Raw genomic sequence first — 26,647 nt, 5'->3', positions numbered from 1 at the left:
GGGACACTGAATCCAGTGTCGACGGTGAATAAACAAACGTATTCCTTATTAGGGCCACACGTTAAGGGCAATGAAGGAGGTGTTACATATTTCTGATACTACAAGTACCACAAAAGAGGGTATTATGTGGGATGTGAAAAAACTACCGTAGTTTTTCCTGAATCAGATAAATTAAATGAAGTGTGTGATGATGCGTGGGTTCCCCCCGATAGAAAATATGGGCGGTATACCCTTTCCCGCCAGAACTTAGGGCGCGTTGGGAAACACCCCTTAGGGTGGATAAGGCGCTCACACGCTTATCAAAACAAGTGGCGGTACCGTCTATAGATAGGGCCGTCCTCAAGGAGCCAGCTGACAGGAGGCTGGAAAATATCATAAAAAGTATATACACACATACTGGTGTTATACTGCGACCAGCGATCGCCTCAGCCTGGATGTGCAGAGCTGGGGGGGCTTGGTCGGATTCCCTGACTAAAAATATTGATACCCTTGACAGGGACAGTATTTTATTGACTATAGAGCATTTAAAGGATGTATTTCTATATATGCGAGATGCACAGAGGGATATTTGCACTCTGGCATCAAGAGTAAGTGCGATGTCCATATCTGCCAGAAGATGTTTATGGACACGACAGTGGTCAGGTGATGCAGATTCCAAACGGCACAAAGGTGTATTGCCGTATAAAGGAAGAGGAGTTATTTGGGGTCGGTCCATCGGACCTGGTGGCCACGGCAACTGCTGGAAAATCCACCGTTTTTACCCTAAGTCACATCTCTGCAGAAAAAGACACCGTCTTTTCAGCTTCAGTCCTTTCGTCCCTATAAGAGTCATATCTGCCCAGGGATAGAGGAAAGGGAAGAAGACTGCAGCAGGCAGCCCATTCCCAGGAACAGAAGCCCTCCACCGCTTCTACCAAGTTCTCAGCATGACGCTGAGACCGTACAGGACCCCTGGATCCTACAAGTAGTATCCCAGGGGTACAGATTGGAACGTCGAGACGTTTCCCCTGCGCAGGCTCCTGAAGTCTGCTTTACCAAGGTCTCCCTCCGACAAGGAGGCAGTATGGGAAACAATTCACGAGCTGTATTCCCAGCAGGTGATAATTAAATTACCCCTCCTACAACAAGAAAAGGGGTATTATTCCACACTATATTGTGGTACTGAAGCCAGAAGGCTAGGTGAGACCTATTCTAAATCTAAAAAAATTTGAACACTTACAAAGGTTCAAATCAAGATGGAGTCACTCAGAGCAGTGATAACGAACCGGAAAGAAGGGGACTATATGGTGTCCCGAGACATCAGGGATGCTTACCTCCATGTCCCAAATTTGCCCTTATCACTAAGGGTACCTCAGGTTCGTGGTACAGAACTGTCACTATCAGTTTCAGACGCTGCCGTTTGGATTGTCTACGGCACCCCGGGTCTTTACCAAGGTAATGGCCGAAATGATGGTTCTTCTTCGAAGAAAAGGCGTCTTAATTATCCCTTACTTGGACGATCTCCTGATAAGGGCAAAGTCCAGGGAACAGTTGGAGGTCGGAGTAGCACTATCTCGGATACTGTTACAACAGCAGGGGTGGATTCTAAATATTCCAAAATCGCAGCTGATCCCGACAACAAGTCTCCTGTGCTTAGGGATGATTCTGGACACAGTCCAGAAAAAGGTGTTTCTCCCGGAAGAGAAAGCCAGGGAGTTATCCGAGCTAGTCAGGAACCTCCTAAAATCAGTGCATCATTGCACAAGGGCCATGGTAAAAAAATGGTGACTTCCTTCGAAGCAATTCCAGTCGGCAGATTTCATGCAAGAACTTTTCAGTGGGATCTGCTGGACAAATGGTCCGGATCGCATCTTCAGATGCATCAGCGGATAACCCTATATCCAAGGACAAGGGTGTCTCTCCTGTGGTGGTTACAGAGTGCTCATCTTCTAGAGGGCCGCAGATTCGGCATTCAGTTTTGGATGTTGGTGACCACGGAGGCCAGCCCGAGAGGCTGGGGAGCAGTCACACAAGGAAAAAATTTCCAGGGAGTGTGATCAAGTCTGGAGATTTTTCTCCACATAAATATAGCTAAGGGTAAATTTATAATGCTCTAAGCTTAGCAAGACCTCTGCTTCAAGGTCAGCCGGTATTGATCCAGTGGGATAAAACATCACGGCAGTCGCCCACGTAAATAGACAGGGCGGCACAAGAAGCAGGAGGGCAGTGGCAAAAACTGCAAGGACTTTTCGCTGGGCGGAAAATCATGTGATAGCACTGTCAGCAGTGTTTCATTCCGGGAATGGAAACTGGGAAGCAGACTTCCTCAGTAGGCACGACCTCCACCCGGCAGAGTGGGAACTTCATGGGGAAGTTTTCCACATAATTGTAAACCGTTGGGAATTACCAAAGGTGGACATGATGGCGTCCCGTCTGAACAAAAAACGGGACAGGTATTGCGCCAGGTTAAGAGACCCTCAGGCAATAGCTGTGGACGTTCTGGTAACACCGTGGGTGTACCAGTCGGTGTATGTGTTCCATCCTCTGCTTTTCATACCTAAGGTACTGAGAATTATAAGACATAGAGGAGTAAGAACTATACTCATGGCTCCGGATTGGCCAAGAAGGACTTGGTACCCGGAACTTCAAGAGATGCTCACAGAGGACTTATGGCCTCTGCCGCTAAGAAGGGACTTGTTTCAGCAAGTACCATGTCTGTTCCAAGACTTACCGCAGCTGCGTTTGACGGCATGGCGGTGGAACGCCGGATCCTAAGGGAAAAGGCATTCAGGAAGAGGTCATTCCTACCCTGGTCAAAGCCAGAAAGGAGGTGACCACACAACATTATCACCACATGTGGCGAAAATATGTTGCGTGGTGTGAGGCCAGGAAGGCCCCACGAAGAAATTTCAACTCGGTCGATTCCTGCATTTCTTGCAAACAGGAGTGTCTATGGGCCTCAAATTGGGGTCCATTAAGGTTCAAATTTCGGCCCTGTCGATTTTTCTTCCAGAAAGAATTGGCTTCAGTTCCTGAAGTCCAGAAGTTTTGTCAAGGGAGTATTGCATATACAACCCCCTTTTGTGCCTCCAGTGGCACTGTGGGATCTCAACGTAGTTCTGGGATTCCTCAAAACACATTGGTTTAAAACCAGTCAAATCTGTGGATTTGAAGCATCTCACATGAAAAGTGAACATGCTCTTGGACCTGGCCTGAACCAGGCGAGTGTCAAATTGGTGGTTTTTTTCTCAAAAAAGCCCATATCTGTTTGTCCATTCGGACAGGGCAGAGCTGCGGACTCGTCCCCAGTTCTCTCCCTAAGGTGGTGTCAGTGTTTCACCTGAACCAGCTTATTGTGGTGTCTTGCGCCTACTAGGGACTTGGAGGACTCCAAGTTGCTAGATGTGGTCAGGGCCCTGAAAATATAGGTTCCAGGACGGCTGGAGTCAGGAAAACTGACTTGCTGTTATCCTGTATGCACCCAACAAACTGGGTGCTCTTGCTTTTAAGCAGACTTTTGCTAGTTGGATGTGTAATACAATTCAGCTTGCACATTCTGTGGCAGGCCTGCCACAGCCAAAATATGTAAATGCCCATTCCACAAGGAAGGTGGGCTCATCTTGGGCGGCTGCCCGAGGGGTCTCGGCTTTACAACTTTGCCGAGCGGCTATTTAGTCAGGGGCAAACACGTTTGTAAAATCCTACAAATTTGATACCCTGGCTAAGGAGGACCTGGAGTTCTCTCATTCGGTGCTGCAGAGTCATCCGCACTCTCCCGCCCGTTTGGGAGCTTTGGTATAATCCCCATGGTCCTTTCAGGAACCCCAGCATCCACTAGGACGATAGAGAAAATAAGAATTTACTTACCGATAATTCTATTTCTCGGAGTCCGTAGTGGATGCTGGGCGCCCATCCCAAGTGCGGATTATCTGCATTACTTGTACATAGTTACAAAAATCGGGTTATTATTGTTGTGAGCCATCTTTCAGAGGCTCCGCTGTTATCATACTGTTAACTGGGTTCAGATCACAGGTTGTACAGTGTGATTGGTGTGGCTGGTATGAGTCTTACCCGGGATTCAAAATCCTTCCTTATTGTGTACGCTCGTCCGGGCACAGTACCTAACTGAGGCTTGGAGGAGGGTCATAGGGGGAGGAGCCAGTGCACACCACCTGATCCTAAAGCTTTACTTTTTGTGCCCTGTCTCCTGCGGAGCCGCTATTCCCCATGGTCCTTTCAGGAACCCCAGCATCCAATACGGACTCCGAGAAATAGAATTATCGGTAAGTAAATTCTTATTTTATATAGCGCACACGTATTCCGCAGCGCTGTACAGAGAATATTTGCCCATTCACATCGGTCCCTGCCCCAGTGGAGCAAACACTCTATATACCCTATCACATGTACACACAGACATTCACACTAGGGTTAATTTGTGTTGGGATCCAATTAACCTACCAGTATATTTTTGGATTGTGGGAGGAAACCGGAGTACCCGGAGGAAACCCATGCAAGCACGGGGAGAATATACAAACTCCACACAGTTAGAGCCATGGTGGGAATGGAACCCATGACCTCAGTGCTGTGAGGCTGTAATGCTAATCATTACACCATCCGAGCGATAGACTAGATTGGCCTGCAGGCCAGTCTCATATGGTGATAGAGACGTGCGGGGCCGCGCATCGCTATCGCCATGGGGCATATACACGGAGAGATCCATGCTTAATTTCTAAGCAATCTAGTAAGATCTCCGCGTCTACCCCCCTTAAGATACAGGTATGTTCTGTAAACATTTCTTATACCCCTTTTCCACTAGCTCAAAAAACACTGGTAAATGCACGGGGGCGCGCATTTACCCGTGTTTTTTTGCTAGTGGAAACGGCTCCCTCTGCAAAAACCCGGATCAAGTGATCTGGGAATCCTACCCGGGTAGCAACCCGGTAAGCCGTGCAGTGTAAACGGAAGCCGCGTCGATGCGACATGGCTCCCGTTCACAGTGTATGGAAGGGCGGCGCTGGAAGATCATGTGATCTACCAGCGCCGCCCCTGCCGCGTCACCAGCAGCGTCCCTAACCCGGCAATATGCCGGGTTGGTAAGTGCAGCGGGAAAGAGGGCTCTGATGCGGGTCGCAGCTGAGTAGCACCCGTGTCAGGCTCCCGGCTGCGACCCGCATCACTAGTGGAAAAGGGGTATTAGCTGCATGTAACAGGATTTGGAAACTCTATCAATTTGGTGAACAAAGGATGTGTAGTTCAATAGATCTGCATTAAAAAGATAAACAGTCGAGGTCAATCCCAAATGGTCAACAGTGTTAAAATGTAGAAAGAAGAAAAGGTTGACATGAAAATGGTCGACACAAGTTTTTTTTTTTTTTTTTTCTGGTGTCATTCTGTATGTATCACCATATTTGAGCCAAATGAGCTCACTCGCCACGCTTCAGGCAAGATTACTATTCCCAATCGTAGTCCACGTGGCTGGTAAATGATGAAGTTGGGGAAAAAAAAAAGATTTTTATTTTGTCGACATTTGTCGCCTTTTGAACGTGTCGATCCTTCGTACTTAAGCACTGTCTACCTGTAACCTGTCGACTTTTTTGCATGGCGACCATTTGGGGTTGACCATTATTTTACTGTAGATCTGTCAGCCGGATACCGGACAATTGCTAGTTCAGAGTCTAGGATGACACCTAGGCGGTGAGCTAAAGGGGAAGGGCTGATTGTTACTAGAGATTGACGGGTGGGAATAAAAATCTCTCAGAAGACAGCGACACGGGCCAGCACAGATGGTGAAAGATCCAGACAGGATAAATACGTTTGAGTATCCTCTGCATAGAAATGATACTGAAGGACAAATGAGGTTACTCGTCTCTCAAGAGATGTGTTCTAGATAGAGAAGAGCAGAGGAGGTGAGCCTTGGGGAAGCCGAGAGGAACAGGTCCCGTACCTTCCTTACTTAGATGGTCCTGTGCTACTCCCGTGTGTGAGAGTAACTGTATTACCCCCGAATCCTTGTACAGCCGCTGCTACCAGAGAGCGTTTCTCCAGAGAGCGGAGTGGGCTATAAAATGATATAAACATCCGGAGTGTATCTGATATTTTGTCTATTTCATAAACATACTAAGAATTGGAAGTTGCCGGCTGTGTGTTGTCTGTTTAGCATCAGACGTGGGATCAAGGGCCACATTCCCGCTGAGCTGGGGGGGTCTGCGCTCTGGGGGCATGCAGAGCATGTGTTATTTATACAGGAAGCCTCTCTGGCCTGTCACATCGCGCCTCATTGGCTGTGAACTGTAAAGCGATTTAACTGCCTCGCTGCACTGGAGAAAAGGGCTGTCCCTGCCGCAGCCTGTGCTCTATGTATTCTGTCCACCATAAACTGCAGTACAATTATTATAATGATGCATATTAAACTGTGATGTCCATTTGATCAAACGGGCGACTTATTGCAAGTCGATCAGCGGGTGTGTACATACAATACGTATCGCACAGCCACTGCAGATATATCTGCAGATGTGTCGGCGCCTCTGGCTGTGTGTATGGGCGGTCCGCCAACTGCCCTGTGCACTGGTTGCATCTGGACTGGCAAATTCAAATGTCCGCCCAGCTGTGATGTCAGGACTGGCGTATCAAGCAGCCGATCGGTAAGTGTATATGCTTGCCCGAATCGGCCTCTCTGTCGGCGCAGCTGGGGGTCCCCCGTCAGGTTGCTGTAGTGTGTACTCAGCTTTGTAAGTAAATTATAATTAGTTTTATACTAGAGTCACTTATAGCATCTGTACATTGGTGCACGCAGAATAAACGTTCTGTAGCGCAGGGCTCGCAATCTAATATTTAATTAATCTAAAAAACAGATGGGAGAGAAATTCGGGACAGTGCAGGGTTACAGCACAAAGTCCTATTTATAGCACGCTGTAAAAGAGGGGGTTTAATATCTGGTTAGATGGAATACATTCTTCCTATACCAGTAACCCCGGATGTTTTATATTTATTGCAACACTAAAAGAGTATCGGGGTGTTTTTATTGTAGTTGGGGTGTTGGGGATGAGTGTTATTCGCATATGGGGTGTTGTGGATGAGTGTTATTCACATTTTGGGTGTTGGGGATGAGTATTTTTTGGAGTGGGATCCAGGTTTGGAGGTGCCTAATGTGTGACTCTGTCTTCCCAGGATTACCCGTCCCTGGCTCTTCTCGGGGAGAAGCTGTCGGAGAACAACATCCATCTGATATTCGCTGTGACCAGAAGCCATTATTTGCTCTACAAGGTATGGTATCAGGACCTGCAGGATGTAATACGCGGGGCGGCTCGGAAGTGACCGCATTTCTTCTTTCTTTCCATGAAGAATTTCACAGCCCTGATTCCCGGCACCACGGTGGAGATTCTGGACCAGAGCTCCCAAAATATCCTCCAGCTCATTGTGAACTCCTACAATGTAAGTGTCACTTTTGTGTTATCGGTGCCCATGCAGATGCAGGGATATGACGTGGTCTGACACCCTGGTTATGGGACCGTTAGACAGCTGCTTTCTGGTTCTGTGTGGTTGTTTGGCTCCCCCTGTCCGTGTTCCTCTTTTTATCCCGCTCACAGTTTTGCTGTCTGTGATGCGTCTGAACGCTCTACCTGTCGACGGTGTGTTGAAGGATGAGTTAAAGTCTGGACACCTTTCCGCAGGAGGCGGCTGTTCCCCTAACTGCCCGGGGGGATCCGCCACTGTGACAGATGTTCATATTTCAACCACAGAAACGTCCTGATTCATCCACCTAGATCCCTGCTCTCTGTTCCTCTTTCTGCAGAGTAATGCTCCACTTTATCTCTCTCCAAGGCTTGATACATCTCCCCCTAAGACTTACATGTCCTATGTGATAACTGGATCCGGTCTCTAGCTCGACCACACTTAGGTTGACAATGTCTAGGTCGACATGTTCTAGGTCGGCATGACAAGAGTTTTTCATTATTTTAAATTTATTTATTTTTACATTTTTTTTTACTTTTTCATACTTTACGATCCACGCGGACTACAATCTGGAACGGTGACCTGTGCCAAGCACAGCGGTAGCGGAGGGAGGCACCTTGCCCGAAGCGTGGCGAGCGAAGCGAGGGGACACGGTGCACTAATTGGGGTTTCCGGTCACTGTACGGAGAAAACGACACCAAAAAAAGTGAAAAACCTCATGTCGACCTAGAACATGTCAACCTAGTTACTGTCGACCGAAGTGTGGTTGATCCTACATACCACACCCGTGACACCAGTGGCAATAGAACAAGAGTGATTTAATTTGTGGCATAAGATGCAGAATAGTCTATAGATAATATTTATGTGCTCAGCGTTTTGGGGTTCTTGGTATTGTAAATAGGAAGGACTTGTCCATGGAGCTGACTGTTGTATTACAGGGTTTTTCCCTTTTCTTGCGGTCTCCTAATGAATAGGTGTTTATGTAAGGTATATCCGGTATCACTGCCCCTGGTGTCTGGGGAACATTTACACGGCGCTCTTGCTGGTGTAAGTGAATGACCTGACGCGTGATACTCTACGTTCTGAATATTTACACGGCTCTCTTGCTGGTGTAACTGAATGACCTGATGCTGACACGTGATACTCTACGTTCTGAACATTTTACACGGCGCTCTTGCTGGTGTAACTGAATGACCTGATGCTGACACGTGATACTCTACGTTCTGAACATTTTACACGGCGCTCTTGCTGGTGTAACTGAATGACCTGATGCTGACACGTGATACTCTACGTTCTGAACATTTTACACGGCGCTCTTGCTGGTGTAACTGAATGACCTGATGCTGACACGTGATACTCTACGTTCTGAACATTTTACACGGCTCTCTTGCTGGTGTAAGTGAATGACCTGACGCTGACACGTGATACTCTACGTTCTGAATATTTACACGGCTCTCTTGCTGGTGTAAGTGACTGACCTGACACGTGATACTCTACGTTCTGAACATTTACATGGCTCTCTTGCTGGTGTAAGTGAATGACCTGACGCTGACACATGATACTCTACGTTCTGAACATTTACACGGCTCTCTTGCCGGTGTAAGTGAATGACCTGACGCTGACACGTGATACTCTACATTCTGAACATTTACATGGCTCTCTTGCTGGTGTAAGTGACTGACCTGATGCTGACACGTGATACTCTACGTTCTGAACATTTACATGGCTCTCTTGCTGGTGTAAGTGAATGACCTGACGCTGACACGTGATACTCTACGTTCTGAATATTTACACGGCTCTCTTGCCGGTGTAAGTGAATGACCTGACGCTGACACGTGATACTCTACGTTCTGAATATTTACACGGCTCTCTTGCTGGTGTAAGTGACTGACCGGACGCTGACACGTGATACTCTACGTTCTGAACATTTACATGGCTCTCTTGCTGGTGTAAGTGAATGACCTGACGCTGACACATGATACTCTACGTTCTGAACATTTACACGGCTCTCTTGCCGGTGTAAGTGAATGACCTGACGCTGACACGTGATACTCTACGTTCTGAACATTTACATGGCTCTCTTGCTGGTGTAAGTGACTGAACTGACGCTGACACGTGATACTCTACGTTCTGAATATTTACACGGCTCTCTTGCTGGTGTAAGTGACTGACCTGACGCTGACACGTGATACTCTACGTTCTGAACATTTACACGGCGCTCTTGCTGGTGTAAGTGACTGACCTGACGCTGACACGTGATACTCTACGTTCTGAACATTTACACGGCTCTCTTGCTGGTGTAAGTGACTGACCTGACGCTGACACGTGATTCTCTACGTTCTGAACATTTACATGGCTCTCTTGCTGGTGTAAGTGAATGACCTGATGCTGACACGTGATACTCTACGTTCTGAACATTTACACGGCTCTCTTGCTGGTGTAAGTGACTGACCTGACGCTGACACGTGATACTCTACGTTCTGAATATTTACATGGCTCTCTTGCTGGTGTAAGTGAATGACCTGACGCTGACACGTGATACTCTACGTTCTGAACATTTACACGGCTCTCTTGCCGGTGTAAGTGAATGACCTGACGCTGACACGTGATACTCTACGTTCTGAACATTTACATGGCTCTCTTGCTGGTGTAAGTGACTGAACTGACGCTGACACGTGATACTCTACGTTCTGAATATTTACACGGCGCTCTTGCTGGTGTAAGTGACTGACCTGACGCTGACACGTGATACTCTACGTTCTGAACATTTACACGGCTCTCTTGCTGGTGTAAGTGACTGACCTGACGCTGACACGTGATTCTCTACGTTCTGAACATTTACATGGCTCTCTTGCTGGTGTAAGTGAATGACCTGATGCTGACACGTGATACTCTACGTTCTGAACATTTACACGGCTCTCTTGCTGGTGTAAGTGACTGACCTGACGCTGACACGTGATACTCTACGTTCTGAATATTTACATGGCTCTCTTACTGGTGTAAGTGAATGACCTGACGCTGACACGTGATACTCTACGTTCTGAACATTTACACGGCTCTCTTGCCGGTGTAAGTGAATGACCTGACGCTGACACGTGATACTCTACGTTCTGAACATTTACATGGCTCTCTTGCTGGTGTAAGTGACTGAACTGACGCTGACACGTGATACTCTACGTTCTGAATATTTACACGGCTCTCTTGCTGGTGTAAGTGACTGACCTGACGCTGACACGTGATACTCTACGTTCTGAATATTTACACGGCTCTCTTGCTGGTGTAAGTGACTGACCTGACGCTGACACGTGATACTCTACGTTCTGAACATTTACACGGCGCTCTTGCTGGTGTAAGTGACTGACCTGACGCTGACACGTGATACTCTACGTTCTGAACATTTACACGGCTCTCTTGCTGGTGTAAGTGACTGACCTGACGCTGACACGTGATTCTCTACATTCTGAACATTTACATGGCTCTCTTGCTGGTGTAAGTGAATGACCTGATGCTGACACGTGATACTCTACGTTCTGAACATTTACACGGCTCTCTTGCTGGTGTAAGTGACTGACCTGACGCTGACACGTGATACTCTACGTTCTGAATATTTACACGGCTCTCTTGCTGGTGTAAGTGAATGACCTGACACGTGATACTCTACGTTCTGAACATTTACATGGCTCTCTTGCCGGTGTAAGTGAATGACCTGACGCTGACACATAATACTCAACGTTCTGAACATTTACACGGCTCTCTTGCTGGTGTAAGTGACTGACCTGACGCTGACACGTAATACTCTACATTCTGAACATTTACACGGCTCTCTTGCTGGTGTAAGTGACTGACCTGATGCTGACACGTGATACTCTACGTTCTGAACATTTACATGGCTCTCTTGCTGGTGTAAGTGAATGACCTGACGCTGACACGTGATACTCTACGTTCTGAATATTTACACGGCTCTCTTGCCGGTGTAAGTGAATGACCTGACGCTGACACGTGATACTCTACGTTCTGAATATTTACACGGCTCTCTTGCTGGTGTAAGTGACTGACCGGACGCTGACACATGATACTCTACGTTCTGAACATTTACATGGCTCTCTTGCTGGTGTAAGTGAATGACCTGACGCTGACACATGATACTCTACGTTCTGAACATTTACACGGCTCTCTTGCCGGTGTAAGTGAATGACCTGACGCTGACACGTGATACTCTACGTTCTGAACATTTACATGGCTCTCTTGCTGGTGTAAGTGACTGAACTGACGCTGACACGTGATACTCTACGTTCTGAATATTTACACGGCTCTCTTGCTGGTGTAAGTGACTGACCTGACGCTGACACGTGATACTCTACGTTCTGAACATTTACACGGCGCTCTTGCTGGTGTAAGTGACTGACCTGACGCTGACACGTGATACTCTACGTTCTGAACATTTACACGGCTCTCTTGCTGGTGTAAGTGACTGACCTGACGCTGACACGTGATTCTCTACGTTCTGAACATTTACATGGCTCTCTTGCTGGTGTAAGTGAATGACCTGATGCTGACACGTGATACTCTACGTTCTGAATATTTACACGGCTCTCTTGCTGGTGTAAGTGACTGACCTGACGCTGACACGTGATACTCTACGTTCTGAACATTTACACGGCGCTCTTGCTGGTGTAAGTGACTGACCTGACGCTGACACGTGATTCTCTACATTCTGAACATTTACATGGCTCTCTTGCTGGTGTAAGTGACTGAACTGACGCTGACACGTGATACTCTACGTTCTGAATATTTACACGGCTCTCTTGCTGGTGTAAGTGACTGACCTGACGCTGACACGTGATACTCTACGTTCTGAACATTTACACGGCGCTCTTGCTGGTGTAAGTGACTGACCTGACGCTGACACGTGATACTCTACGTTCTGAACATTTACACGGCTCTCTTGCTGGTGTAAGTGACTGACCTGACGCTGACACGTGATTCTCTACGTTCTGAACATTTACATGGCTCTCTTGCTGGTGTAAGTGAATGACCTGATGCTGACACGTGATACTCTACGTTCTGAACATTTACACGGCTCTCTTGCTGGTGTAAGTGACTGACCTGACGCTGACACGTGATACTCTACGTTCTGAACATTTACACGGCGCTCTTGCTGGTGTAAGTGACTGACCTGACGCTGACACGTGATACTCTACGTTCTGAACATTTACACGGCTCTCTTGCTGGTGTAAGTGAATGACCTGATGCTGACACGTGATACTCTACGTTCTGAACATTTACACGGCTCTCTTGCTGGTGTAAGTGAATGACCTGATGCTGACACGTGATACTCTACGTTCTGAACATTTACACGGCTCTCTTGCTGGTGTAAGTGACTGACCTGACGCTGACACGTGATACTCTACGTTCTGAATATTTACACGGCTCTCTTGCTGGTGTAAGTGAATGACCTGACACGTGATACTCTACGTTCTGAACATTTACATGGCTCTCTTGCCGGTGTAAGTGAATGACCTGACGCTGACACATAATACTCAACGTTCTGAACATTTACACGGCTCTCTTGCTGGTGTAAGTGACTGACCTGACGCTGACACGTAATACTCTACATTCTGAACATTTACACGGCTCTCTTGCTGGTGTAAGTGACTGACCTGATGCTGACACGTGATACTCTACGTTCTGAACATTTACATGGCTCTCTTGCTGGTGTAAGTGAATGACCTGACGCTGACACGTGATACTCTACGTTCTGAATATTTACACGGCTCTCTTGCCGGTGTAAGTGAATGACCTGACGCTGACACGTGATACTCTACGTTCTGAATATTTACACGGCTCTCTTGCTGGTGTAAGTGACTGACCGGACGCTGACACGTGATACTCTACGTTCTGAACATTTACATGGCTCTCTTGCTGGTGTAAGTGAATGACCTGACGCTGACACATGATACTCTACGTTCTGAACATTTACACGGCTCTCTTGCCGGTGTAAGTGAATGACCTGACGCTGACACGTGATACTCTACGTTCTGAACATTTACATGGCTCTCTTGCTGGTGTAAGTGACTGAACTGACGCTGACACGTGATACTCTACGTTCTGAATATTTACACGGCTCTCTTGCTGGTGTAAGTGACTGACCTGACGCTGACACGTGATACTCTACGTTCTGAATATTTACACGGCTCTCTTGCTGGTGTAAGTGACTGACCTGACGCTGACACGTGATACTCTACGTTCTGAACATTTACACGGCGCTCTTGCTGGTGTAAGTGACTGACCTGACGCTGACACGTGATACTCTACGTTCTGAACATTTACACGGCTCTCTTGCTGGTGTAAGTGACTGACCTGACACATGATACTCTACGTTCTGAACATTTACACGGCTCTCTTGCCGGTGTAAGTGAATGACCTGACACGTGATACTCTACGTTCTGAACATTTACACGGCTCTCTTGCCGGTGTAAGTGACTGACCTGACACATGATACTCTACGTTCTGAACATTTACACGGCTCTCTTGCCGGTGTAAGTGAATGACCTGACACGTGATACTCTACGTTCTGAACATTTACACGGCTCTCTTGCTGGTGTAAGTGACTGACCTGACGCTGACACGTAATACTCTACGTTCTGAACATTTACACGGCTCTCTTGCCGGTGTAAGTGAATGACCTGACACATGATACTCTACGTTCTGAACATTTACACGGCTCTCTTGCCGGTGTAAGTGAATGACCTGACGCTGACACGTGATACTCTACGTTCTGAACATTTACACGGCTCTCTTGCCGGTGTAAGTGAATGACCTGATGCTGACACGTGATACTCTACGTTCTGAACATTTACACGGCTCTCTTGCCGGTGTAAGTGAATGACCTGACGCTGACACGTGATACTCTACGTTCTGAACATTTTACATGGCTCTCTTGCTGGTGTAAGTGACTGACCTGACGCTGACACATGATACTCTACGTTCTGAACATTTACATGGCTCTCTTGCTGGTGTAAGTGAATGACCTGATGCTGACACGTGATACTCTACGTTCTGAACATTTACACGGCTCTCTTGCTGGTGTAAGTGACTGACCTGACGCTGACACGTGATACTCTACGTTCTGAATATTTACACGGCTCTCTTGCTGGTGTAAGTGAATGACCTGACACGTGATACTCTACGTTCTGAACATTTACATGGCTCTCTTGCCGGTGTAAGTGAATGACCTGACGCTGACACATAATACTCTACGTTCTGAACATTTACACGGCTCTCTTGCTGGTGTAAGTGACTGACCTGACGCTGACACGTAATACTCTACGTTCTGAACATTTACACTGCTCTCTTGCCGGTGTAAGTGAATGACCTGACGCTGACACGTGATACTCTACGTTCTGAACATTTTACACGGCTCTCTTGCCGGTGTAAGTGAATGACCTGACGCTGACACGTGATACTCTACGTTCTGAACATTTTACACGGCTCTCTTGCTGGTGTAAGTGAATGACCTGACACGTGATACTCTACGTTCTGAACATTTACACGGCTCTCTTGCTGGTGTAAGTGACTGACCTGACGCTGACACGTAATACTCTACGTTCTGAACATTTACACGGCTCTCTTGCCGGTGTAAGTGAATGACCTGACACATGATACTCTACGTTCTGAACATTTACACGGCTCTCTTGCTGGTGTAAGTGACTGACCTGACGCTGACACGTGATTCTCTACGTTCTGAACATTTACATGGCTCTCTTGCTGGTGTAAGTGAATGACCTGATGCTGACACGTGATACTCTACGTTCTGAACATTTACACGGCTCTCTTGCTGGTGTAAGTGAATGACCTGACGCTGACACGTGATACTCTACGTTCTGAACATTTACACGGCTCTCTTGCCGGTGTAAGTGAATGACCTGATGCTGACACGTGATACTCTACGTTCTGAACATTTACACGGCTCTCTTGCCGGTGTAAGTGAATGACCTGACGCTGACACGTGATACTCTACGTTCTGAACATTTTACATGGCTCTCTTGCTGGTGTAAGTGACTGACCTGACGCTGACACGTAATACTCTACGTTCTGAACATTTACACGGCTCTCTTGCCGGTGTAAGTGAATGACCTGACACATGATACTCTACGTTCTGAACATTTACACGGCTCTCTTGCCGGTGTAAGTGAATGACCTGACGCTGACACGTGATACTCTACGTTCTGAACATTTACACGGCTCTCTTGCCGGTGTAAGTGAATGACCTGATGCTGACACGTGATACTCTACGTTCTGAACATTTACACGGCTCTCTTGCCGGTGTAAGTGAATGACCTGACGCTGACACGTGATACTCTACGTTCTGAACATTTTGCACGGCTCTCTTGCTGGTGTAAGTGAATGACCTGACGCTGACACGTGATACTCTACGTTCTGAACATTTACACGGCTCTCTTGCCGGTGTAAGTGAATGACCTGACGCTGACGCGTGATACTCTACGTTCTGAACATTTTACACGGCTCTCTTGCCGGTGTAAGTGAATGACCTGACGCTGACACGTGATACTCTACGTTCTGAACATTTACACGGCTCTCTTGCCGGTGTAAGTGAATGACCTGACGCTGACACGTGATACTCTACGTTCTGAACATTTACACGGCTCTCTTGCCGGTGTAAGTGACTGACCTGACGCTGACACGTGATACTCTACGTTCTCCTGGGCCGTTGGTAGCGCGGTCTGTGCCGGCTCTGTTGCAGCACGTTCAGCTTGTTGTCTGCGGAGGATGTGTCAGTAAATGTTTCTTTGATCCCACGTTGTTCCCCAGCAGGATCTTTATCCCTGTGGCTCTCCCCATATCACACAATTAGCCGCCTCTCCAGCTTTTATAATCGTCTTACGCTGACAATGAAACCTCGTATAGACATTCTCTTATATGATTGGAAAATCCGTTGTTTGTTCTGATCCTGACGTTGCGCTGCCATCTGTTCTGAGAATGAGCGGTTTACCCTGATAGGCGGCTGCAGACAATCCAAGGTGTGAGACCAGGTCCTGGCAGCATCTTGTGCGGGAGATAGAAAGTACTGTATGTTTGTGACCTTGTCGTGACCTCGGCGAAATGAGAAGGCGCAGTTGTGTTGGTCATTTTCTTTGCCACTGATTGGTCCCCTACACTCTGTCTGTGCATTATAAGAAGTATCGCCCTCCTAAGCCGTAGCGGCCAACTCTCAGTAGTCATGTTCTGGCCCGGTCCGCTGTCTCAGGTGTTACTTGGGTCATTAGTCTGCAGCCTTCTATATTAAAGCTTTTATCATGGGATTCCCTATGGATTGTGCCGTAGACCCCACAAAGTGCAGTATGGGTAATTATGTAGCACAGGTGGGAGAACTCTGCAGCACCCTTACTTCAGTCTCATGTGGTCTCCCGGTGGCTGCGGAGAGAGGGGCTTATTGGCAGTGTTTTCTGTGATTGTTTCCTAAGAGAGTTGAAGGATAAACAGTGTCCCATCCCACCAGTGTTATCTGCTGCGTCTCGGAATTCCGGGAATGTTCCTTCATTATGCTCTGTTTTCATTTTCTCCTTGTTGACGTCTGGCAGAATATTCGCTCCAAGGTTGAGCTGACGGATTCCGAGACCCCTGATGACCTCAGTCTCAGCTTTTCAGCCACGTGTCAGGACGGTTTGTCTTATCCTGGCGTGAAGAAATGCGGCGAGCTGATGATTGGAGACACGGTAAGTGGCCTCCGGGGGGTTACGGTCACCAGTGGGGACAGTTCAGGTTCAGATCAGCCTCGTGAAGAAGCTTAAGGAAAGTTGGGCTTTGTGCTGCGCTGTTGTCTGGAAATAGGACAATAATGTGCCATGATCCCGGGGAACTGCGTCCTAATCCTGCAGCTGTATGTCATTGCCACTCTATCCCAGAGTATATTTATATCAGATTGTGCAATGATACACTGACACTCTATATGATATAATCAGACGCACTCCGCTCCGCTACACAGGGCTTTAATAAAACCTCCCTGCACTACTGGGCACAGCGCACAACCTGGCAGTACAGAGCTCGTCACGCTAACACCAATGCAGAACCTAACAATACAAGGCAGAGCCATGAACTATAAACTGCTCTGCAGTCACGCAATGTGACTACAGAACATGGTCCTTTGGATATAATCTGCTCTGCAGCTGCAGAACCCGTCTATACAAACCACGGCCATAGATATAACTTGCTCTGCAGCCACTGAACCTGATAGAACAGTACACAGCCCTCAGAGCTAGCATGCTTTTGCATCTACAGAACCTAACAATGCCAAGCAGGGCCATGAGCTACAAACTGCTCCGCAGTCACACAGCCTCCCTGTACAGAACACGGCCTTGGATATAATCTGCTCTGCAGCTGCAGAACCTGACTAGACAAAGCAGGACCATAAACTTCTCTGCGGTCGCACAACCTCACTATGCAGAACACAGCCCTTGCAGATAATGTGCTCTGCAGCTGCAGAACCTGCCTATACAAAACATAGCCCTTGGATATAGCTTGCTGCAGCCACAGAACCTAACACTGCCAAGCAGGGCTGTGAGATACAAATTGCTCTGCAGTCGCACCAGCTGACTGTACAGAACACGGCCCTTGGATATAATCTGCTCTGCTGCTTGTCTCCCTCCGGCTGTGCTGACTCAGCGGATGTGTCATCCCTGGTTATTAAAAGGCTTTCACTGTCTGCCAAGTTTCTGTGCCGCGGTCCCATCCCAGAGCCAGGGCTGCGGATAGCGGCATGTCCCGTACGCAGAGCTCCAATAACATGCAGCGTGCCCCTGCTTCTCTGTACTCGCACAGGCCAGCCCTCTATTGTTCCTTATTACACACAGAAAGCAGCAGAAGGCTCTGTACTGGGATTTCACCGAACACCGGACACTCCACGAATATTTATGTGAAATTGTTATTTATTTTTTATTTTTTAAAGGGACAGCACATTGCCTGCTATAACACAGCTCTGTCTCTCACTCCCATCCCAGCCCCCCCCCAATAAATATATTCAGCCCCTCTAACCCTACACTGGAAGATATACAGGTTATAGGATACTCTCGCCCTGTGTGGTATAGTCCATATAGGAAATCCAGTGTAAGTGACCAGGGCAACATGTCATTGCTTCTCCTCCATCAGCAGAGGCATTGAGAGTGACTGATACCCCACCTCGTCCCCCCACATCCTGTGCCGCAGCACTGACCCCTATCCAGTTCTGAGGAGTGTTGGGTGCTTGTGGGGTACAATATATGTGAAGTACCCTTCCCACCGCCACTGCTTTAGCCACTTAAGAAGGCATCCTCTTATTCCTGACTGTGATCTAGAACATAATCTTACCCGTCTTCCTTTACTCTCCAGGTTTCCTTTGAGGTCTCAGCCGAGGCGAGGGCCTGCCCCCCTTCGGGCACCAAGCACTCCTTCACCATCAAACCGGTGGGTTTTCGGGACACCCTCGAGGTGACGGTGACTTACAATTGTAGCTGTGACTGCTCCCAGCAGGTGGAAACGGGCAGCGGGAAATGCAGCGGGAACGGCACCTACACCTGTGGCGTGTGCGACTGCGACTCCGGCTTCCTGGGGGCCAGGTGCGAGTGCGGCGAGGAGGACGACAGCAGCGACGTGTCCCTCAACACTTGCCGGGAATCCGAGAGCCACACCGTGTGCAACGGGCGGGGGAGGTGCATCTGCGGCCTGTGCTCGTGCTACGAGAGCGAGTTCGGGCGCATCAGCGGCTCCTACTGCCAGTGTGACGACTTCTCCTGTGCCAGGTTCAGGGGCATCCTGTGCTCAGGTAAGTGGCTGAGATGCCCAAGAAACTGCCCAATACAAATAACAAATGCGTTGCTGGGGGAAAACTGCAGTCTGCCATAATCAGCAGTCCCAGTAACGTAGCCCGGCCGCCAGGTCTGCGTTACTGACGTGAGGTTTATATGTACTAACAGTAAGAGATATTCTGCTACCCATCTGCACATTTGGGTGGAGAGGACAGAGCAGTATTTTCCTCCATCACCATCTGCCATCCTCCGTGTCCGAGCCCCCAGGCCCTATAGAGGAGGAGGGGGCTGGCGGGGGAGAGAACACCCCCCCCCCCTCCCCCCCTATATGACCTATTTAGCCTTCTGGGGGCTCTATCTTGTCTTGTCTTCTTCTGCACACACAATATGTGCATTAAAATTAAATACAGCCCTTTGTCCTGCTGGCGGCTGTTCCTGATTGTTTACTTTGTGGCCCGGTAGAAATCCATGCGTTTATTATTCAGCCGCAGTCGTATATATCCTTTACTGCAAGTATTCTGGCATATTACATGTGCTTGGTGAAATACATGCTATTATCGTACTGTTACAACGTATAATGTTAATATAATTTTTGCCACAATGCCAGGATCGTTGCTTTGCCCGTTTCAGGGTTACTTGGTAGTTTTTAAGAGCTGAACACGAACACCTACGATCCACAGTCGACTACGACGTACTTATTTTTAATGTTATTGTAGCTCATATTAAATGTGCGAACACTGACAGATCATGTGACCATGTAGTATAATAGCATGGTCATGCAGTAATGTTACTTGTTATGATTTAATGACGGTGATATGTTGGCTGTGAATATGAGGACTCTGGGATGGGTCTGGCTGTGTCTCTGTAAACTGCCACCCCAGCTACAACCCCTCTTTCCCCCCTTCTCCTGGCTCCGAGAGGCTGCTTCTGTATTTATATTGTACAATGCAGCTACATTTCCTGAGCAATAACTTTGCTGCGTTCTGTATGAACGCTTATCGATCTCCCGACGATTAATGGTCAGTAACAAGGTCCTGCTATAAATATATTATCTGATGCTACTCTGTATCCTGAGACACCGCTGCCAGAAAAACTTTAACTGTTTTCATAATGTCTAATAGGGTATTATTTCCTATGAAGCTTTCTGCAGTTATGTTGGGAGGGCGGACGGCTGCATGTTGGTGGTGAAGACGTTAATGTAATGTTCGTGCCTTCAGGGCAGTAGACAGGGGTGGGGGGGGGGGGGGGTAATTACACTGGGTCACACTATTGATTTTTTTTTTTTCGTGTGCTGTGCAGAAAGGGAGGGAGACACATCATCCGTAATCGCGAGTACTGTCCGTGTTTTATGCGCTTGTAAGAATTATGTTACAGGCTCCTCACAATCTGTATCTAACTCTATTCACTTGTATCCATATAAACAGATTTGGGCATTCTGTAGTTCTCTAGATGCGGGTGAACTACAAGTTCCAGCAGTCTTCTCCAGCCTTAGTTCCACAGCGTTGGGAGAGCCACATGTTTCAAAAAGTTAGGGCTCTTGAGGACTGTGCCCCTGTTATCATAAACTTCTAGATTATGGGAGTCCATAGATTATAGGCTGTGACGGTGTATGCAGCGATTTATATTTAATGTGGACGTATCTGATTTTATTTAGTAGGAAAGTGAATGTTTAAAAAAAAAAAAAGTAATGTGTACCCTTTCCCAGAATCCTCCTTGCGTCGCTTGTTGCATCCCGTGATCCTCTTGCTGAGGTTGTGTCGGCACTTTAGCTGCAGCCGCTGGGTCTTTGTACGTAGCGGCTGTGCTAAAATATGCAAAAATGGCAGGAGGCGTCTATAGTAGAAAAACGCGCACTGCCGGCTTCTCTCATCCGCTGCTGCGACCAAAGACACATCATCGGATCACCTGTGTGCCCATCGGTCATGTGAGTAACCGTCCGCATGGCCGGGATTTCATGCTTCTGGGGCCGGTGAAGCCGCGTTTGGAGCACTGCAGCGACATCGCAGAGCAGGATCTGCACAAGTGCAATCAAATACATCATAGATGTGCGTTAACATCGAGCCAACGTACATCGCTGAATCGGGCCCTGAGGGTATCAAGTGATAAATCCAGGTTCACGGGAGGTAATAGTGGTGGAATGTTCATAGAAAACTGCAAAGATCCTTCTGAACATGTCGAGGAGAGATCTGCTGCAGACTTTCGCCCTGAGGAGACGCTGCATTCTGAGATCCCCCTACAATAACCCCTCTTCCCCTCCCCCTTCATAGATTAATTGAGGACTCGCCATGTTTCCTGGGGCTAAAAGAAGATTATAGATGTGGTTACAGGTAGCAGGACTCAGACATGTATTTATCATATCCCAGAGAGCTGTGTAGATGTGATAGAGATAAGTCACTGACTCACAAAGAAATTAATTTACTCTTACACTGGCCGTCGCCCGCTGCGATGATACCGGCTCTTCATCGCAACGTGACGCTCCCAAAACATAGACGAGGGTGATCCTATCCAGGTTTCCTGGATTTATTATTGGACATGTTGGGAAGTGACCCTTCCAGGTGTTTTGGCCATTCAGCACTGGGGTTGACCCTTTACACATGTGGCCGTGGTAGTCAGATCGGCCGGTGTGACTCCCAGACCGGCACAAATGATTGGGTGGGTCCTAAACAGGGGTACATTTTAGTTTTGAAACCCCCTGAATATAGCCGATAAATTGCATCCCCAAACCACTGTATTAAACGGGCAATTAAATGATGCGGGCACCGTTTTATATAGCCATACCATAATAAATGCTTCCTCGTTCATTAAATTTTTTTTTTACACACCAGTTAACCGTTAATATTACCACTTTAGTACAGGTGGAGCGTTGCTCATCTAGGCTTCTCCGCTGCACCTAGGTGCACCAAGGCGTATTAGCATAAGCCTTTCATCTATTGTTTTCAGCTGCAATACAATACAGAGAGAACAATACAGCAGGGGATTAAGTCACTACAGCAGGGAATTAAGTCCGACTGCCCTGGTTCACGTAATCCTATTAAAGGGATAGATGAGCAGGGCTCCATCTGTATAATAAAAAATTAATTAGGCTCTCCATAAAAAAATAAAACCATTTCCCCCTATTATAGTAATAAAATGTAATATAGGTCACAGTATATGCCTCCGTATTTGGTACTCGTTCTGAGTGTACGTGATTCCTCGCCTTCTGATTGGCCAGATAGCAGAATCAGCAGCTTATTCTTGCCTGTCCCAACCAACACACTTGGCGGGTTTGGCACCAGTTTTCAGGCTGTTTCTAAAGCCGCCGTTTAGTAAATACTATACTTCTACTGGTGAAAACCTGCCAGTGCTCTGATGTTCAATCGTTCTGTAAAGTCTGGCCTCTCAGCGGTTTAGGCGTTAGTAAATCGGCGGGAGTGCTGAGTAAATCTACCCCCTAAACCTTACTTCATGAATACAAGGTGTGTGGAGGAATGGCGCGGTTATTAGTGGGTGACCTGGAGCAAGAAGGCATCCGATGCTCCCGTGTAAGCTGTGGGTAAGTTGGAGCTTTGGAAAGTTTCCTCCTGGAAGTGCTGACGTTGGGAAAGCTACGTCTGTGGCTTCGGCCGTGTCTGGCCGAGAGATGGCTCCTCGCCAGGGGCCTCTGTAATTATGTGGCAAACATCAGGATCTTGTTCCAGAACTAAAAATAGAGGAAAGAAAACATTGTTGTGTTTTTTGCCAGCGTTACACCGGCGGCTTCTGGGAAATCAGGAACTGTTTACGTGCGTTCCTTTCTCTGCGTGTAATAGGTTGGTTGAGTCGGCCGCAGTGCCCAGTAACCGTGGCGCGGCAAAGGCTGGTCATTCCAGTCATTTTCTGGATGGCTCCAGTTACTTATTTAGTGGTCACTGTGTGGTCCGTTCTGTGGGGGTCATTCCGAGTTGTTCGCTCGTTATTTTTTTCTCGCAACGGAGCGATTAGTCGCTAATGCGCATGCGCAATGTCCGCAGTGCGACTGCGCCAAGTAAATTTGCTATGCAGTTAGGTATTTTACTCACGGCATTACGAGGTGTTTTCTTCGTTCTGGTGATCGGAGTGTGATTGACAGGAAGTGGGTGTTTCTGGGCGGAAACAGGCCGTTTTATGGGAGTGTGTGAAAAAACGCTACCGTTTCTGGGAAAAACGCGGGAGTGGCTGGAGAAACGGAGGAGTGTCTGGGCGAACGCTGGGTGTGTTTGTGACGTCAAACCAGGAACGACAAGCACTGAACTGATCGCACTGGAAGAGTAAGTCTCGAGCTACTCAGAAACTGCACAGAGAAGTCTTTTCGCAATGATGCGAATCTTTCGTTCGCAATTTTGATAAGCTAAGATTCACTCCCAGTAGGCGGCGGCTTAGCGTGTGCAAAGCTGCTAAAAGCAGCTTGCGAGCGAACAACTCGGAATGACCCCCTGTGTTTCACCTCGGTTCCTCCTTGCAGAGATTAGCGCAAACTTTTCCCACCCCAAGTGCCGCTCGAATAGGCACAAACGTACGTCCTGTTGGTAGTGGATGGTATTTACATATAATATTGCCTTAGCTGGACGGTAAATCACAATTAGTCATTCATTGTTTCGAAAACATTTGGGGATCAACTTTTTACAGATGAAGGCGTCCGAACCAAGTAATAGCCATTCAGCAGCAGCCGGGCTGGGATTATGGGTGGTCGAAGACTAGTGAGTAGGGGAAAAAGCCGCATTCCATTGTTGCCCAATACATGTCTCTATATAGTCAGGTGGGTGGGATGACCGCTAATCGGACTATCCCACTTGCAGATGTGTCCTCATACGTCATTGGCGCAGTCCCTGTCTGTGCGTCATGTCCCGCGAGACTCTGCTACTGCCTGGCGTTTTTGTGCCGAAAATGTGTCTTAGCTTTAATTTTATATGCGACGCTTGTGTCAAAGTCAGAAAAATATCACTATGCACACTGCCATATTTGCACCTCGCACAGGTCCGCGCTGCGCATGCGTGCGCTCTCCCGTGCGTGCGCATACTCGCTGTTGCGGGCACCCGCAGGCGCACGGTATGTGCATTTACGGTAGAGTTTATGTGTTCGTAGCGTGCGACTCAATCGTTACATATTTTAACCATATAATGTATTTTGTAGATCATGGTCCCTTTGATAGATTCTGAAAGTTTAGTTAATATAGCATGTTCATGGACGGAGAAATCCCTCTTTGTTTGATACGAAGGGTCAGACATGGGTCATACAGTGGTGTTTAGTATCCATTGGAAGAGTATTTAATTAGCAATATTCCGGTGTTGGTTTGGAGCGAATTAATCGCTCGTGCGAATAGTTATGGACATAAGAAGTTTATGTCCATTTACTATTATTTGCACTTACTTATCCATGCGGCGGGAAACCTAGTTTCCCACCCACCTGAGCAGTTGGAAATGGTCTCAGCCCACCTGTATGAATCAACCTATGACCTCTTGTTATAATGCGAAGACGAATTCCTGTGTCCAATGAACAATGAGATTGTAGGGACCATTGAATTGTATTGTGTGTGGGGCATAAATAGACAAGCCGATCACATCCAGCTCACTCTTCAACGGTTCTCATTGCTGATAATCGGGAGCTGGATGTCCAGAGGCGCATGCGATCGTTCCCCTTTGTGCGTAAGTTTTCTCCGCAATCATATTGTCTTTATTGTTATGGTGAGCTATATCTCTATCTCTCTCTCTCCTCCTCTTTCTCTCTTATTATTCCCTTAAAACGTAATAGTATTGTATTGTATTTCCTGTGTAGTTATCTGGTTAGTTAGTCTATGTTATATTGTAGTGTGTGACTTGTACTGTATTACTCTTTTTGCAAGTAATAACATTCATATAAGGCGTTAGACCCTAAGCCCGGTAGTTGTGTATTTCTTATAGTGTTAAGTATTCTCAGAGCGTCGGTGACGCTCGAACAGCTTTTCTCTATCGTCCTAAGTGGATGCTGGGGTTCCTGAAAGGACCATGGGGAATAGCGGCTCCGCAGGAGACAGGGCACAAAAGTAAAGCTTTTACAGGTCAGGTGGTGTGTACTGGCTCCTCCCCCTATGACCCTCCTCCAGACTCCAGTTAGATTTTTGTGCCCGGCCGAGAAGGGTGCAATTCTAGGTGGCTCTCATAAAGAGCTGCTTAGAGAGTTTAGCTTAGGTTTTTTATTTTACAGTGATTCCTGCTGGCAACAGGATCACTGCAACGAGGGACAGAGGGGAGAAGAAGTGAACTCACCTGCGTGCAGGATGGATTGGCTTCTTGGCTACTGGACATGAAGCTCCAGAGGGACGATCACAGGTACAGCCTGGATGGTCACCGGAGCCACGCCGCCGGCCCCCTCACAGATGCTGAAGCAAGAAGAGGTCCAGAATCGGCGGCTGAAGACTCCTGCAGTCTTCTTAAGGTAGCGCACAGCACTGCAGCTGTGCGCCATTTTCCTCTCAGCACACTTCACACGGCAGTCACTGAGGGTGCAGGGCGCTGGGGGGGGGCGCCCTGGGAGGCAAATGAAAACCTTTAAAAAGGCTAAAAATACCTCACATATAGCCCCAGAGGCTATATGGAGATATTTACCCCTGCCTAAATGTACTAAATAGCGGGAGATGAGCCCGCCGAAAAAGGGGCGGGGCCTATCTCCTCAGCACACGGCGCCATTTTCTGTCACAGCTCCGCTGGTCAGGAAGGCTCCCAGGTCTCTCCCCTGCACTGCACTACAGAAACAGGGTATAACAGAGAGGGGGGGCAAAATAAATGGCAATATATTAATATAAAAGCAGCTATAAGGGAGCACTTAATCATAAGGCTATCCCTGTCATATATAGCGCTTTTTGGTGTGTGCTGGCAGACTCTCCCTCTGTCTCCCCAAAGGGCTAGTGGGTCCTGTCTTCGTATAGAGCATTCCCTGTGTGTCTGCTGTGTGTCGGTACGTGTGTGTCGACATGTATGAGGACGTTATTGGTGTGGAGGCGGAGCAATTGCCAAATATGAGGATGTCACCTCCTAGGGGGTCGACACCAGAATGGATGCCTTTATTTGTGGAATTACGGGATAGCGTCAACTCGCTTAAGCAGTCGTTTGCCGACATGAGGCGGCCGGACACTCAATTAGTGCCTGTCCAGGCGCCTCAAATACCGTCAGGGGCTGTAAAACGCCCCTTGCCTCAGTCGGTCGACACAGACCCAGACACAGGCACTGATTCCGGTGGTGAAGGTGACGAATTAACCGTATTTTCCAGTAGGGCCACACGTTATATGATTTTGGCAATAAAGGAGATGTTACATTTAGCTGATACTACAGGTACCACTAAACAGGGTATTATGTGGGGTGTGAAAAAACTACCAGTAGTTTTTACCGAATCAGAAGAATTAAATGACGTGTGTGATGAAGCGTGGGGTGCCCCGATAAAAAAAA

General features: G+C 47.7%; 1 protein-coding gene across 1 annotated transcript in view; it reads left to right on the top strand.

Annotated features, from left to right (window-relative positions):
- The window catches only part of ITGB5 (integrin subunit beta 5), a 110,714-nt gene that overhangs the window by 43,013 nt on the left and 41,054 nt on the right, over positions 1-26,647 (top strand). Inside the window, exons 7-10 of the mRNA XM_063932767.1 lie at positions 7,147-7,242; positions 7,321-7,410; positions 17,034-17,168; positions 18,817-19,249. Coding sequence (XP_063788837.1) covers positions 7,147-7,242; positions 7,321-7,410; positions 17,034-17,168; positions 18,817-19,249 — 754 coding nt within the window. The remainder of the gene's footprint in view (positions 1-7,146; positions 7,243-7,320; positions 7,411-17,033; positions 17,169-18,816; positions 19,250-26,647) is intronic.

Source organism: Pseudophryne corroboree, chromosome 7 (genome assembly GCF_028390025.1).
Source record: "Pseudophryne corroboree isolate aPseCor3 chromosome 7, aPseCor3.hap2, whole genome shotgun sequence".
NCBI classification, from domain to species: domain Eukaryota; kingdom Metazoa; phylum Chordata; class Amphibia; order Anura; family Myobatrachidae; genus Pseudophryne; species Pseudophryne corroboree.
Note: the sequence above shows the minus strand (reverse complement) of the source record. Positions and strands in the feature narration are given on the sequence as shown.